The sequence below is a fragment of the Oncorhynchus clarkii genome, chromosome 24 (genome assembly GCF_045791955.1).
Source record: "Oncorhynchus clarkii lewisi isolate Uvic-CL-2024 chromosome 24, UVic_Ocla_1.0, whole genome shotgun sequence".
NCBI classification, from domain to species: Eukaryota; Metazoa; Chordata; class Actinopteri; order Salmoniformes; family Salmonidae; genus Oncorhynchus; species Oncorhynchus clarkii.
In genome coordinates, this window is record NC_092170.1 from 22,042,471 (window position 1) to 22,058,991 (window position 16,521).

Sequence of the window (16,521 nt, forward strand, 5' to 3'; positions counted from 1 at the left end):
TAACTCATGCAAAATATAACAGTGAAAAAGTAACAGTGAGAACAAAAACCACAGACAACTAATTTACTGTCAAACTCTCATGGTTTATTTCTAAACACACGGTAAAGGGGGGGGGAGCAGGAAAAGGGGCTGAACTGGACCCAAGGAAAGAAACAAATATCCAAAAACACCCCTAAGCTAGACTAGCCTACTTCAATACAGCTAACTAACTAACCAAAAATACAGCGGGTGGTCCGCCCAGTTCTAACTAGGGTATTTAGACAAAGTATTCCTACAGGTAATGTATGCCCATGGGCAACTTGTCTTGGTACCCCCTTTTCCCACCATCAAACAAACAGTCAAACACCATAACCAAAACAATACTCACAGGTGGGGACAAAGTGACATGTAGTTGCAAAAACAAAAGAGCTCAATCCAGAGAGAGAGAGATATAGAGTGAGATATTGAGAGAGATTAAGAGAGAGACACAGAGAGAATGAAACACAAAGAGATCGAGCTCCAGAGGAAACAACTGAATGGGTTTTTAAACTAAGGGAAATGGGATGTGATAGGGTAATGGAAAAGGAGCAGGTGTCTTCTGAATTATGACTGATTGGGGAATGATGATTGCCACCTGTGAGAGGAGAAGGAGAGAAAAGAAATACACATAGGATACACACACACACACACACAGGATACCTGTATCCGTAACAGTGTGGGTGTGCAAATTGTATATTTTTCTATTCATACTTCATCAGATCATCATATTAACTCATTATACTCAATATTATGTTAGTTTAACTGTAGTAACCCATTATACATTTGTTACATTACAAATTCCTCCTTTAGACTAGTGTTCTATTCATACAGGGGTGAAAATATTTACACTAGCTCTATTTAACAGAATATTAAGAAATAGCTCTCCATAATGTAATACCATCAAATTTCCCTGATGAGACATGTTATCCTCATAATCTAGTCATCTTAACCTCAGACATTTAATCCTCGTTACTAACAAGACATGTTATGTATGAGATTTCTGATACCTGTTATCCTCTACCAACAGCGGTGTTGGACAGACCCCTAGATAACATTACAGATCAGCTCACACAGAACTGGTTGTGGCATTCATTCACCTCTTTCACATGTAAGCTAGTCCCCTGACAGCTCTCATTCACTCAATACTTAACTTCTTGGTGACCAGGGGCAGTATTTTCACGTCCGGATGAAATGCATGCCGAAATTCAACTGCCTGCTACTCATCCCCAGAAGATAAGATATGCATATTATTAGTATATTTGGATAGAAAAACTGTTTGAATCATGTCTGTGAGTATAACAGAACTTATTTAGCAGGCGAAACCCCGAGGACAAACCATTCAGATATTTTTTTTGAGGTCACTCTATATTCAATATGTTTTCATTGGAAATCCAGATTTCTAAGGGACCTTCTTGCAGTTCCTATCGCTTCCACTGGATGTCAAAAGTCTTTAGAAATTGGTTGAGGTTATTCCTTTGTGTAATGAAGAAGTACGGCCATCTTGAACGAGGGTCACTTGAAGTGTACTGTTAGATAGAAGCTCATGACCAGAAAGCTAGCTACTGTCTGTTTTCTTCCTGTATTGAACACAGATCATCCCTTCTTCAATTTTATCGATTATTTACGTTAAAAAATACCTAAAGTTGTATTACAAAAGTAGTTTGAAATGTTTTGGCAAAGTTTACAGGTAACTTTTGAGATATTTTGTAGTCACGTTGCGCAAGTTGGAACCGGTATTTTTCTGGATCAAACGCGCCAAATGAATGGATATTTTGGATATATCGATGGAATTAATCAAACAAAAGGATCATTTGTGATGTTTATGGGACATATTGGAGTGCCAACAAAAGAAGCTCGTCAAAGGTAAGGCATGAATTATATTTTTATTTCTGCATTTTGTGTCGCGCCTGCAGGGTTAAATAAGGTTTCTCTCTTTGTTTACGGAGGTGCTATCCTCAGATAATAGCATTGTTTGCTTTCGCCGAAAAGCCTTTTTGAAATCGGACATGTTGGCTGGATTCTATCTAAATATTTAACTTTCACACATTAACAAGTCCAATACAGCAAATGAAAGATAAACATCTTGTTAATCTACCCATTGTGTCAGAGAAAACACAACATATATTTATGTTAGATCACCACCAAATCCCAAAAAACACACAGCAATTTTTCCCAGCCAAAGATAGTCATAAAAGCAGAATTAGAGATACAATTAATCACTAACCTTTGATAATCTTCATCAGATGACACTCATACATTTATGTTTTGTTCGATAATATGCATATTTATATCCACAAATCTCGGTTTACATTGACGCCATGTTCAGAAATGCCCCCAAAATATCCGGAGTGACTGGCCTCACACTCTAGTACAGTAGGTGGCTGTGTATGCATCTTAAATGTTGGATGCGATCCACCAACCTAATCTTCAAGAAGAAGAAGACAAAGACGGAAGTGGATCAAAACATTGGAGGGAAAATGACAACATAGTAAGTAAGTTAAAATGTGAAAATGAGTTAACAATGTTTATTACAGTAATGTTTAGAGAGCATTCCAATTGTATCAGTATTTGTACAACGATAAAGGGCTAGCATTTACTAACTACAGTAACTTAATGTTAACGTTACTCGCTAGCTAATGTTTACGTCTCTTTCCAAGGTTGGAAATTCCAGCTAGCTAGCTAGCTAACATTATAAAAAATGGCCAGCTAGTTAGCTTTGTACGGCCATGCTAGGTGGCACAGGCACACTGTAACTACAGTTGAAGTCGGAAGTTTACAAACCCCTTAGCTAAATACATTTAAACTCAGTTTTTCACAATTCCTGACATTTAATCAGAGTAAAAATGTAATGTCTTAGGTAAGTTAGGATCACCACTTTAAGAATGTGAAATGGCAGAATAATAGTAAAGAGAATTATTATTTATTTCAGCTTTTATTTCTTTCATCACATTCCCAGTTGGTCAGAAGTTTACATACACTCAATTAGTATTTGGTAGCATTGCCTTTAAATTGTTTAACTTGGGTCAAATGTTTCAAGTAGCCTTCCACAAGCTTCTCACAATAAGTTGGGTGAATTTTGTCCCTTTCCTCCTGACACAGCTGGTGTAACTGAGTCAGGTTTGTAGGCCTCCTTGTTCACACACACTTTTTCAGTTCTGCCCACACATTTGCTATAGGATTGAGGTCAGAGCTTTGTGATGGCCACTCCAATACCTTGACTTTGTTGACCTTAAGCCATTTTGCCACTACTTTGGAAGTATGCTTGGGGTCATTGTCTATTTGGAAAACTCATTTACGACCAAGATTTAACTTCCTGACTGATGTCTTGAGATGTTGCTTCAATATATCCACATAATTTTCCTGTCTCATGATGCTATCTATTTCATGAAGTGCACTAGTCCCTCCTGCAGCAAAGCACCCCCATAACATGATGCTGCCAGTCCCGTGCTTCATTGTTGGAATGGTGTTCTTCGGCTTGCAAGCCTCCCCCTTTTTCCTCCAAACATAACGATGGTCATTATGGCCAAACAGTTCTATTTTTGTTTCATCAGACCAAAAGACATTTCTCCAAAAAGTACGAACTTTGTCCCCATGTGCAGCTGCAAACCGTAGTCTGGCTTTTTTATGGCAGTTTGGAGCAGTGGCTTCTTCCTTGCTGAACGGCCTTTCAGGTTATGTCGATATAGGTCTCGTTTCACTGTGCATATAGATAATTTTGTACCTGTTTCCTCCAGCATTTTCACAAGGTCCTTTGCTGTTGTTCTGGGACTGATTTGCACTTTAAACACCAAAGTACATTCATCTCTAGGAGACAGAACGCGCCTCCTTCCTGAGCGGTATGGCGGCTGCGTGGTTCCATGGTGTTTATACTTGCGTACTATTGTTTGTACAGATAAACGTGCTACCTTGAGGCGTTTAGAAATTGCTCCCAAGGATGAACCAATTTCCAATTTTTTCTCCAATTTGTTTTCTGAGGTCTTGGCTGATTTCTTTTGATTTTCCTATGATGGCAAGCAAACAGGCACTGAGTTTGAAGGTAGGCCTTGAAATGCATCCACAGGTACACCTCCAATTCACTCAAATTGTGGTCAATTTATTATTTTTTTATTTCACCTTTATTTAACCAGGTAGGCAAGTTGAGAACAAGTTCTCATTTACAACTGCGACCTGGCCAAGATAAAGCAAAGCAGTGCGGCACAAACAACAACAGAGTTGTCAATAACACACTAGGAAAAAGTCTATATACAGTGTGTGCAAATGATGTAAGATGAATAGGCCATAATGGCAAATTAATTACAATTTAGCAATTAAACACAAGTGATAGATGTGCAATTAGATGAATGTGCAAGTAGAGATACTGGGGTGCAAAGAAGCAAAAAAATAATAACAGTATGGGGATGAGGTATTTGGATGGGCTATTTACAGATGGGCTATGTACAGGTGCAATGATCTGTAAGCTGCTCTGACAGCTGGTGCTTAAAGTTAGCGAGGGAGATATGGGTCTCCAGCTTCAGTAATTTTTGAAATTCGTTCCAGTCATTGGCAGCAGAGAACTGGAAGGAAAGGTGGCCAAAGTAGGAAATGGCTTTGGGGGTGACCAGTGAAATATACCTGCTGTAACGCGTGCTATAGATGAGTGCTGCTATGGTGACCAGTGAGCTGAGATAAGGCAGGGCTTTACCTAGCAAAGACTTATAGATGACCTGGAGCCAGTGGGTCTGGCGACGAATATGAAGCGAGGGCCATCCAACGAGAGCATACAGGTCGCAGTGGTGGGTTGTTAATGGGGTTTTGGTGACAAAATAGATGGCACTGTGATAGACTGCATCCAATTTGCTGAGTAGAGTGTTGGAGCCTATTTTGTAAATGACATTGCCGAAGTCAAGGATCGGCAGGATAGTCAGTTTTACGAGGGCATGTTTGGCAGCATGAGTGAAGGATGCTTTGTTGAGAAATTGGAAGCCAATTCTAGATTTAATTTTGGATTGGAGATGCTTTATTTGAGTCTGGAGGGAGAGTTTACATTCTTACCAGTCACCTAGGTATTTGTAGTTGTCCACATATTCTAAGTCAGAACCGTCCAGAGTCGGGATGCTGGAGTGGCGTGCAGGTGCGGGCAGCGATCGGTTGAAGAGCATGCATTTAGTTTTACTTGCATTTAAGAGCAGTTGGAGGCCAGGGAAGGAGAGTTGTATGGCATTGAAGCTTTTCTGGAGGTTAGTTGACTCAGTGTCCAAAGAAGGGCCAGAGGTATACAGAATGGTGTCATCTGCATAGAGGTGGATCAGAGCAGCAAGAGTGACATCATTGATGTATACAGAGAAAAGAGTCCGCCTGAGAATTGAACCCTGTGGCACCCCTGTAAAGACTGCCAGAGGTCCGGACAACAGGACCTCCAATTTGACACACTGAACTCTATCTGAGAAGTAGTTGGTGAAGCAGGCGAGGCAGTCATTTAAAAAAACAAGGCTGTTGAGTCTGCCGATAAGAATGTGGTGATTGACAGAGTCGAAAGCCTTGGCCAGGTCAATGAATACAGCCTCACAGTATTGCCTCTTATCGATGGTGGTTATGATATCGTTTTGGACCTTGAGTGTGGCTGAGGTGCACCCGTGACCAGCTCGGAAACCAGATTGCATAGCGGAGAAGGTACGGTGGGATTCAAAATGGTCGGTGATCTGTTTGTTAACTTGTCTTTCGAAGACCTTAGAAAGGCAGGGTAGGATAGATATAGGTCTGTAGCAGTTTGGGTCTAGGGTGTCTCTCCTTTGAAGAGGGGGATGACCGCAGTAGATTTCCAATCTTTGGGAATCTCAGACGACACGAAAGAGAGGTTGAACAGGCTAGTAATAGGGGTTGCAACAAGCCCCGCAGATCATTTTAGAAAGAGAAGGTCCAGATGGTCTAGCCCGGCTGATTTGTAGGGGTCCAGATTTTGGAGCTCTTTTAGAACATCAGCTATCTGGATTTGGGTGAAGGAGAAATGGGGGAGGCTTGGGCAAGTTGCTGTGGGGGGTGCAGGGCTGTTGACTAGGGTAGGGGTAGCCAGGTGGAAAGCATGGCCAGCCGTGCTAGAAAAATGCTTTTTGAAATTCTCAATTATCTTTGATTTATCGGTGGTGACAGTGTTTCCTAGCCTCAGTTCAGTGGGCGGCTGGGATGAGGTGCTCTTACTCTCCATGGACTTTACAGTGTCCTAGAACTTTTTGGAATTTGTGCTACAGGATGCAAATTTCTGTTTGAAAAAGCTAGCCTTTGCATTCCTAACTGCCTGTGTATATTGGTTCCCAACTTTTCTGAAAAATTGCATATCACGGGGGCTATTCGATGCTAATGCAGTTCACCAGATGATGTTTTTGTGCTGGTCAAGGGCAGTCAGGTCTGGAGTGAACCAAAGTCTATATCTGTTCCTGGTTCTATTTTTTTTGAATGGGCCATGCTTATTTAAGATGGTGAGGAATGTACTTTTTAAAGAATACCCAGGCATCCTCTACTGACGGAATGTCAATATCCTTCCAGGACACCCGGGCCAGGTCGAGTTCGAAAGGCCTGCTCGCTGAAGTGTTTTAAGGAGCGTTTGACAGTGATGGGGGTGGTCGTTTGACTACAGACCCATTACGAACGCAGGCAATGAGGCAGTGATCGCTGAGATCCTGGTTAAAGACAGCAGAAGTGTATTTGGAGGACAGGTTGGTTCGGATAATATCTATGAGGGTGCCCGTGTTTATGGATTTGGGGTTGTACCTGGTGGGTTCATTGATAATTTATGTGAGATTGAGGGCATCAAGCTTAGATTGTAGGATGGCTGGGGTGTTAAGCATGTCACAGTTTAGGTCACCAAACAGCACGAGCTCTGAAGTTAGATGGGGGGGGGCAATCAGTTCACATATGGTGTCCAGAGCACAGCTGGGGGAAGAGGGTGGTCTATAGCAAGCGGCAACGGTGAGACTTGTTTCTGGAAAGGTGGATTTTTAAAAGTAGAAGCTCAAATTGTTTGGGCACAGACCTGGATAGTAAGACAGAACTCTGCAGGCTATCTCTGCAGTAGGTTACAACTCTGCCCCCTTTGGCAGTTCTATCTTGTTGGAAAATGTTATAGTTAGGGATGGTAATTTCAGGGTTTTTGGTGGCCTTCCTAAGCCAGGATTCAGACACGGCTAGGACATACGGTTTGGCAGAGTGTGCTAAAGCAGTGAATACAACAAACTTAGGGAGGAGTTTTCTAATGTTAACATGCATGAAACCGGTTACAGAAGTCATCAAAAGAGAGCGCCTGGGGAATAGGTGTGGAGCTAGGCACTTCAGGGCCTGGATTCACCTCTACATCGCCAGAGGAACAGAGAAGGGGAATAAGGGTACTGCTAAAAGCTATGAGAATTGGACGTCTATGACGTCCGGAACAAAGAGTAAAAGGAGCAGGTTTCTGGGGGCGATAAAATAGATTCAAGGTATAGTGTACAGACAAAGGAATGGTAGGATGTGAATAGAGTGGAGGTAAACCTAGGCATTGAGTGATGATGAAAGAGATATTGTCTCTAGAAACATAATTGAAACCAGGTGATGTCATCGCATGTGTGGGTGGTGGAACTGAAGGGTTGGATAAGGTATAATGAGCAAGGCTAGAGGCTCTACAGTGAAATAAGCCAATAAACACTAACCAGAACAGCAAAGGACAAGGCATATTGACATTAAGGAGAGGCATGCTTAGCCGAGTCATCATAAGGGTCCAGTGAGTAGTGAGGTTAGTTGGGGTCACGGCAATTCAGATAGCTAGCCGAACCATGGGTAGCAAGCGAGCAGAAGATTGAGGTCTGTTTTTAGCTACCCTGTGCATTTCCGTCGGTAGATTAGTGGGTTCCGTGTGGTAGAGGGGACCAATCCAATTGTCAAAATAGTTATAGTTATAGTGGCCCAAGAAGATTGTTCAATAGACCTGTTCAGATAGCAGCCGATATGCTCAAGACAGCTAACGATTAGCGGGATGCAGTTCGCAGATGGGCGTTCAGGTTACGTCCGATGGAGGTTCCAGTTGAATAACTCCCTCGGGCAGATAACATCGGTATTCCAGTCGTGAAGGCCCAGTAGGGCTCCGCATCGGCAGTAAAACGGGTCCGGATAGGTGATTGTAGCCCAGGAGTGGCTGATGGAACTCTTCAGCTGGCTAGCTCCGGGATAATTGGTGTTTGCTACGGAATCGACATTAGCCACTAGTCACTCGGATAGTAGCTAGTTAGCTGCAAGATCCAGTTGTAAATGTCCAGAGCTTGCGGTAGAAATCCGGGGATATGGAGAGAAAATGGGTCCGGTATGCTCTGGTCTGAGTCGCGTTGTACAAAACTGGCGATAGCTTTCCGAGCTAAAGGATAGCTGATGACCATTAGCCGTGGTTAGCTGAATACTAACGTTAGCTAGTGAGCTGGCTAACTTCTGGCTAGCTTCTGTTGTGGATTTCGGATACGAGGTGAATAATACTTTTGGGAAAAAAACAGATCCTTACCACATTTGGTGAGGTGGGTTGCAGGAGAGTGTTTTGAAGTTGAGTTTTTAGAAAAAAAATATAAAACGATGTGCGAAGAAAAAGACAAAAAGATACAAAACATATATACCCAGGACAAGACGAGGACAAAGGACGTCTGGCTACGTCATCTTGGAAACCTTGAAGAAGCTATAGAAATAGAATATAAAGGCAATAGAAGCGTTGTTTCTTGTACGATTTTCTCTTGTGTCCTCCATTGACCCCAAAATATACATTCCTCATACATGTAACTATTAACTTCTAGTCTAGTAAGTATTTCAAACTAGAACCTAACATTATGTAACTATGATACTTCAATTAGCAACAATTTCTAAAAACCTGCTTTGTCATTATGGGGAATTGTGTGTAGATTGATGAGGGGGATAAAAAACAATTCAATCCATTTTCAAATAAGGCTAATGTAACAAAATTTGGAAAAGGTCAAGGGGTCTGAATACTTTCCGATGACACTGTATCAGCACAGCCTTTCCTGCTGTAGTGCTGTATTGAATATACTGATGTTTTGTTGGTCTGCTTCAGCTGATACCCTCTTTATGTTTCCTCAGGTTGTGATGCATTTTTTAAGATCAAGTACCGTCTGCGGGAGCATCTGCGCAGCCACACTCAGGAGCGCCTGGTGGCCTGCCCCACCTGCGGCTGCATGTTCTCTAGCAACACCAAGTTCTTAGACTACATCCAAAGACAGGCCGAGCCAGAGGGTGAATGGTCTCAGCTCTGCCTGGCCAGAAGTCACTGTTTTACAGCACAGGCAGATATGTTATTGGTTTAGACATGTACATTTTATTTTGATTGAATGCCCTCTGATTCTTACAGAATCCCTGGTGTGTGAGCATTGTGACAAAGGATTTGCCAATGAGAGACTGTTGAGAGACCAAGTACGACAGCATGGTGAGTGTGCTGTTTTCCACCACTTCTCTGTTCAGTATTATTCAAATCAAATGATCAAATCAAACTTTATTAGTCACATGCGCTGAATACAACAGTTGGAGACCTTACAGTTTAAAAAAATACAGATAAGAATAAGAGATAAAAGCAAAAAGTCATTATTAAAGAGCAGCAGTAAAAAATAGCAATATATACAGGGGGGTGCCAGTACAGAGTCAATATGCGGGGGGCACCGGTTAGTTGAGGTGGTATGTACATGTACAGTGCCTTGCGAAAGTATTCGGCCCCCTTGAACTTTGCGACCTTTTGCCACATTTCAGGCTTCAAACATAAAGATATAAAACTGTATTTTTTTGTGAAGAATCAACAACAAGTGGGACACAATCGTGAAGTGGAACGACATTTATTGGATATTTCAAACTTTTTTAACAAATCAAAAACTGAAAAATTGGGCGTGCAAAATTATTCAGCCCCTTTACTTTCAGTGCAGCAAACTCTCTCCAGAAGTTCAGTGAGGATCTCTGAATGATCCAATGTTGACCTAAATGACTAATGATGATAAATACAATCCACCTGTGTGTAATCAAGTCTCCGTATAAATGCACCTGCACTGTGATAGTCTCAGAGGTCCGTTAATAGCTCAGAGAGCATCATGAAGAACAAGGAACACACCATTCAGGTCCGAGATACTGTTGTGAAGAAGTTTAAAGCCGGATTTGGATACAAAAAGATTTCCCAAGCTTTAAACATCCCAAGGAGCACTGTGCAAGCGATAATATTGAAGTGGAAGGAGTATCAGACCACTGCAAATCTACCAAGACCTGGCCGTCCCTCTAAACTTTCAGCTCATACAAGGAGAAGACTGATCAGAGATGCAGCCAAGAGGCCCATGATCACTCTGGATGAACTGCAGAGATCTACAGCTGAGGTGGGAGACTCTGTCCATAGTATATTGCACAAATCTGGCCTTTATGGAAGTGTGGCAAGAAGAAAGCCATTTCTTAAAGATATCCATAAAAAGTGTATTTTAAAGTTTGCCACAAGTCACCTGTGAGACACACCAAACATGTGGAAGAAGGTGCTCTGGTCAGATGAAACCAAAATTGAACTTTTTGGCAACAATGCAAAACGTTATGTTTGGCGTAAAAGCAACACAGCTGAACACACCATCCCCACTGTCAAACATGGTGGTGGCAGCATCATGGTTTGGGCCTGCTTTTCTTCAGCAGGGACAGGGAAGATGGTTAAAATTGATGGGAAGATGGATGGAGCCAAATACAGGACCATTCTGGAAGAAAACCTGATGGAGTCTGCAAAAGACCTGAGACTGGGACGGAGATTTGTCTTCCAACAAGACAATGATCCAAAACATAAAGCAAAATCTACAATGGAATGGTTCAAAAATAAACATATCCAGGTGTTAGAATGGCCAAGTCAAAGTCCAGACCTGAATCCAATCGAGAATATGTGGAAAGAACTGAAAACTGCTGTTCACAAATGCTCTCCATCCAACCTCACTGAGCTCGAGCTGTTTTGCAAGGAGGAATGGGAAAAAATTTCAGTCTCTCGATGTGCAAAACTGATAGAGACATACCCCAAGCGACTTACAGCTGTAATCGCAGCAAAAGGTGACGCTACAAAGTATTAACTTAAGGGGGCTGAATAATTTTGCACGCCCAATTTTTCAGTTTTTGATTTGTTAAAAAAGTTTGAAAGATCCAATAAATGTCGTTCCACCTCATGATTGCGTCCCACTTGTTGTTGATTCTTCACAAAAAAATACAGTTTTATATCTTTATGTTTGAAGCCTGAAATGTGGCAAAAGGTCGCAAAGTTCAAGGGGGCCGAATACTTTCGCAAGGCACTGTAGGTAGAGTTAATTAAAGTGACTGCATAGATGACAACAGAGAGTGGCAGTGGTGAGTGGAGGGGGGGGGGGGCAATGCGAATAGTCTGGGTAGCCATTTGACTAGGTGTTCAGGAGTCTTATGGCTTGGGGGTAGAACCTGTTTAGAAGCCTCTTGGACCTAGACTCTGCGCTCCGGTACCGCTTGCCGTGTGGTAGCAGAGAGAACAGTCTATGACTAGGGTGGCTGGAGTCTTTGACAATTTTTAGGGCCTTCCTCTGACACCGCCTTGTATAGAGGTCCTGGATGGCAGGAAGCTTGGCCCTAGTGATGTACTGGGCCGTTCGCATTATCCTCTGTAGTGCCTTGCGGTCAGAGGCCGAGCAGTTGCAATACCAGGCAGTGATGCAACCATGCTCTCGATGCTGCAGCTGTAGAACCTTTTGAGGATCTGAGGACCCATGCCAAATCTTCAGGGGGAACTGGTTTTGTCGTGCCCTCTTCACGACTGTCTTGGTGTGCTTGGACCATGTTAGTTTGTTGGTGATGTGGACACCAAGGAACTTGACACTCTCAACCTGCTCCACTGCAGCCCCATCGATGAGAATGGGGGCGTGCTCTGTCCTCTTTTTCCTGTAGTCCACAATCATCTCCTTTTGTCTTGATTTAGCTCATATTTAGCTCATTTTTCTAGTCTGGCTTCGACATGTACCTCTATTAGTCAAGCAGATTTATTTTAGTTGTATTGCTATCAATAAGATATTTTGATTAGCTGATGATGGCTGTTGTCTGTGTCCAGTTTCTTTCACTGTAAACCTTATGAGTGATCTATCCTGCCTTTCAGTGAACCATATCAAGTGTCCCCTGTGTGACATGACCTACACCTCTCTCGCCACTCTGAAGATCCACATCAAGTTCCGCCACTGTGACGAGCGACCCTTTCCCTGTAACTTCTGTGAGAGCAGGTTGTTGTCCCACAGACTCATCAGAGTCCCCACAACTTGCTGACCCTTATGGACTGTACATATTGTGCACATATTATTTTGCTTACACTCTGTTGTTTATGATGTATGTCTCCCAGCTTTAAGAACCAGCACGACCTGTGGAAGCACATGGAGACCCATAATGAGGGGGCGGTCTACCACTGCTCTGTAGAGGGCTGTGACTATTACTACCACATGGCACACTCCATGAACCAGCACCACAAGAGAGTACACTAGGTACTTCAGACTGGCTGCAGGGGGCGACAAACAGTCACTCCGTGCTCAATAGAACTACAGAATCAATATCCGTGTCAAAGCTAGACTTTTTAATTTGCAAAAATGTTTTTGGAATTTTGATCAAGTGTGCTCTACTTGACACTTGCATAATTATCCTCTGTAGGGTGGAATGGTCACAAAATACAAGTGTCATCTCTGTGACAACTTTACACACTCACTCTTCACCTGCACATGAGTTAACATGAGTTAGTCGGTTTTACCATAAGGAGGTGGTTGTAGATGGCTACCTGAGGCTGAACATGGTGCGTTACGAGATAGTAGAGGTGACTCAGGAGATCATGAAGAACATGGCTCAGAAGAGGACGCTCCATCAGGGCCCCGGGTCCAGCAGCAGAGCCAAGAGAGCTGCCAACAGGGAAGCCAGGAGTCACGGCTCTCCCCCTTCCTCCTTGCTCCACCTCTTCCTCAGAGCTCTCTGCAGGGGAGGAGATGCCAGCCCAGCCCCAGGGGCAGTGACTCACCTGTGTACTGCGTCCTGAGTAATGTGTCTGATGTGGGGGATAACCCTGACGCCACCCGGGACGGCTCTGACTCCTGCGGGCCCTCAGGTGCTGTGAGGGCCCTGACTGAGGTGGCCAGGGGTCTGGGGATGGATGTGGTGTAATCACACACACTGACCCTCAATATTCTAGTAGTCCAAGTTCATTCTTAACGCTGCCACCATTGTTGTCTCCAACCTTGACTAAAGTAATGATACCAACTTGAATTGTCATAGATCTTAGATTTTCCTTTATTCTGATTTAATTAATGCTATAGCTTTTTATTTGACCTAGTTCTTGTTTTTTTATTTTTACATTTGTTAAGTTTTGTCAGTTATTTGTATTTTTTGTCTGTCCATTTTATGAACACATTTGTTGGATCGCACTTTGTTGTTGAGCAATGTCATTGTTCATCAATTTACAGGTGTTTTTAAGGGATGTAATTCAACATAGTAGTTTGTCTTTTATCTGTGTCATACAGGCAGAATTTGTCTTGAAGCAGTACTGAGTTATAGTTCTAAGGCAAGCAAGCAAGCACACAGAGTAGGGTCTTCTGATTTCTGTCATAACGAGGTAGTTCTGTGGGGAGCACCAGACAAGGGGAGAGAGAAGGGGACCAAAGGCGGCAGTGTGTTTAAGAACCCAGGGGTAAGAGTTCTGTTCGGGAGGCTACTCTGGGTGAGACCCACCCTGGAGATATGTGACCTGGAATAGGTGGAGGTCAGGAGGCTGGGATGGGGGAGATGGTCGCCCATGGTGGCAGAATAGAGGCTGTGCTCGCAGTATTCCTCTCTGTGCAGGTGCAGACGCTCTCTTTCCATGAGGTAAGCCCTCTCCTGCTGCTTCAGGACCAGTGGGGAGTGATGGGGTGGGTGTGGAAAGCTGTGATGAGGGTCTCTATATGAACAGTCTGCTGCCTCCAACAGCCTGGCGCCCACCACACCATGCAGAGGATCAGCCCTCATGACCAGCTCTTGACAGGAGGAAACAGGGAGGTCCATACCCCTGTATACATCCCACAGTGCGTCTCTTGGGGTGTCCCAGGGAAGTGCATGGTAGGGGATGAGCCCCATATTAGGAGTGCCAACCTGAGTCCGGGCCAGATTACATACACTATTTACTGGGTAGAGCCTTGGAATAATGTTCCCTATGGTCATGTGATGCATCGACATGGAGGATGGCGTGAGTGTTGGCGTGAGTGGGACCAGGGATGGTTTCTCTGTGGGTTGAGGACCTTCATTGAAATCCTCCTGTTCATCCTCTCTTTGCCGCTTAATCTTCTTGACCTTTATGTAGTTCTTACACTCAAGCCTTCTCTTCCTGTCACCTGACTCCCAGCTCCAGCTGCCATTGGACCGCTGACCATGTTCCAAGGTTATTGTCTGAGGAACAGACTTGTCTTCAGCAGGTGAACTGTCATGAGTCCCTGCAGCATTGTGGCCTTGGTGTTTCTCCACTATGTACTGTTTCTCCTCCATCTTCTCTCTGGGTAGGTGTAGCTGCTGTCCCCATTCTCTGTCCTGAGGTTCCCTGATTGAATCTCTTCCTGGTTGTTCAGGTTCTGTAGAGCGTTCAGGTTGACATATAGAGGATGGGGGTGTCTTCTGCTTCCTGCTCCACCATTCAGGAGTTCCTCCTTCTTCTCCACTTGGTACATTTAGATTGTCTTTGTGATAGATCATGGGATAGTCTGTTTTTAAGAGGAGGAAGAATAAGCAAGTCAAAGAAATGTGTGAGCTTGAAAACGCAATCCCCTCATTTATGATTATATTGTCTTTAACATAATACTGAACCAACACTGAAGGGAGACTGAAGGTGCTACTCACTTAGTGCTAGGTTTGGCAGTCCACCAAAGGTTGTGACCCTCAGTGATCCCAAACCTCCAAATAAAGGATGTCTACTGTGTGACTCTGGAGCAGGAGAATAATGGAAAAATGCTATGTTGAGTAATTTCTCTATGTTAGACAGTACTATAGTAAGACAAGTCATATTTTTAAGGTTTAGTCTTTGGTCCCTTTCCTCACCTGGGTTAGAGAGTGGGGTGGAGTACTGAATAACGTCCCGCTGATGGGGGATGGCTTGAAACAGGTCAGAACCAGGAGGCTGAGTCAGAAATTCCGGTTTGACACCAAAGTTGATTGCATTTGCGTCCACTTGCATCTTCTGCTGAGAAATGGAAGGACGGACAGACAGAAAAATAGCTTCAGTTATAATGTTTGGTTTGGATACAAATAATATTTATAGGGTTTCATACACATTTTAGTGGATGTTCAACATGTTTTCATACCTTAACTCTCAGCTTATGGTGGTGTATCTGCCATGCAATGCGGACATGCATTGTATTCCACCTTCCTGGTCTCTGAGAGAACAACGAATTCAATAGGTCAGAATAGAAACAGAACTCAAAACACTTTCCAAATGAGAACATTTTGGCAATATATGTAGATATTAAATTGCAAATAATCAAAAGGATACTCACTCTTGGATCCTTCTGGAGCAGCTTGTGTGACCCAGTCCTAGGTCTAGATGCCATGTCTAGAATGTTTGATGTCTGACAAAGACAAGGAAATATAGACTGTTGATTACACACTAGTAACTCATGACACACAGTGGAGGCTCCTCAGAGGAGGAAGGGGAGGATAATCCTCAGTGAATTTCAGAATTAAAATAAAATAAAAAGTGAAACATGAAAAAAGTTAACCCCTTTAGATTTACAAAATATATTCAAGTCACCAAATAATTGATTAAAACACACTGATTTGCAATGAAGGTCTACAGTAGCCTCAGCCGCACTCTGTAGTGGTGTAGCCGGAGGACAGCTAGCTTCTGTCTTCCTCTGGGTATATTGACTACAATACCAAACCTAGGAGTCTCATGGTTCTCACACCTTCCACACACTTACACCACAGGAGGCTGCTGAGGGGAGTACGGCTCGTAACAATGGCTGGAATGGAGCAAATGGAATGGCATCAAACACCTGCAAACCATGTGTTTGATTTATTTGGCCCACCCACTTAGGAGCCAGGCCTACCCACTGGGGAGCAAAGCCCAGCCAATCCAGAATTTGTTTTTCCCCACTAAAGGGCTTATTACAGACATAAATACTCTACATTTTCATCAGCTGTCAGGGTGTCTGGTCTCAAACAATCCTGTAGGTGAAGTAGCTGGATGTGGAGGTCCTGGGCTGGCGTGGTTACATGTGGTCTGTGGTTGGGAGACCAGTTGAAGGTTTTGTTCAATTCCTCTAAAATGACATTGATGGTGGCTTATGGTAGAGAAATTAACATTACATTCTCTGGTGGCAGTCATCATGCCAATTGCACATTTTAGAGTGGCCTTTAACTGTCCCCAGCACAAGGTGCACCTGTGTAATGGTCATGCTGTTTAATCAGCTTCTTCATATGCCTCACCTGTCAGGTTGATGGATTATCTTGGCAAAGGGGAAATGCTCACTAACATGGATGAAACAAATTTGT

At 43.3% G+C, this 16,521-nt stretch overlaps 1 protein-coding gene and 1 pseudogene across 2 annotated transcripts in view; one reads left to right on the forward strand and one right to left on the reverse strand.

Annotated features, from left to right (window-relative positions):
• Positions 1 to 5,109: 5,109 nt before the first annotated feature.
• Positions 5,110 to 13,270, forward strand: LOC139382606 (histone H4 transcription factor-like; annotated as a pseudogene).
• A 10-nt stretch (positions 13,271 to 13,280) lies between these two features.
• Positions 13,281 to 16,521, reverse strand: part of LOC139382722 (autism susceptibility gene 2 protein homolog) — a 33,573-nt gene continuing 30,332 nt past the window's right edge. The window contains exons 4-8 of one of the 2 annotated variants that reach the window (XM_071126827.1): positions 15,525 to 15,596; positions 15,333 to 15,404; positions 15,070 to 15,208; positions 14,872 to 14,955; positions 13,281 to 14,735 (exon numbers count right to left, since the gene is read on the reverse strand). In XM_071126827.1, coding sequence (XP_070982928.1) covers positions 13,609 to 14,735; positions 14,872 to 14,955; positions 15,070 to 15,208; positions 15,333 to 15,404; positions 15,525 to 15,596 — 1,494 coding nt within the window. In that variant the 3' untranslated portion in view covers positions 13,281 to 13,608. Of the gene's footprint in view, positions 14,736 to 14,871; positions 14,956 to 15,069; positions 15,212 to 15,332; positions 15,405 to 15,524; positions 15,597 to 16,521 lie in introns of both variants that reach the window. The other variant, XM_071126826.1, reaches the window with a different exon arrangement.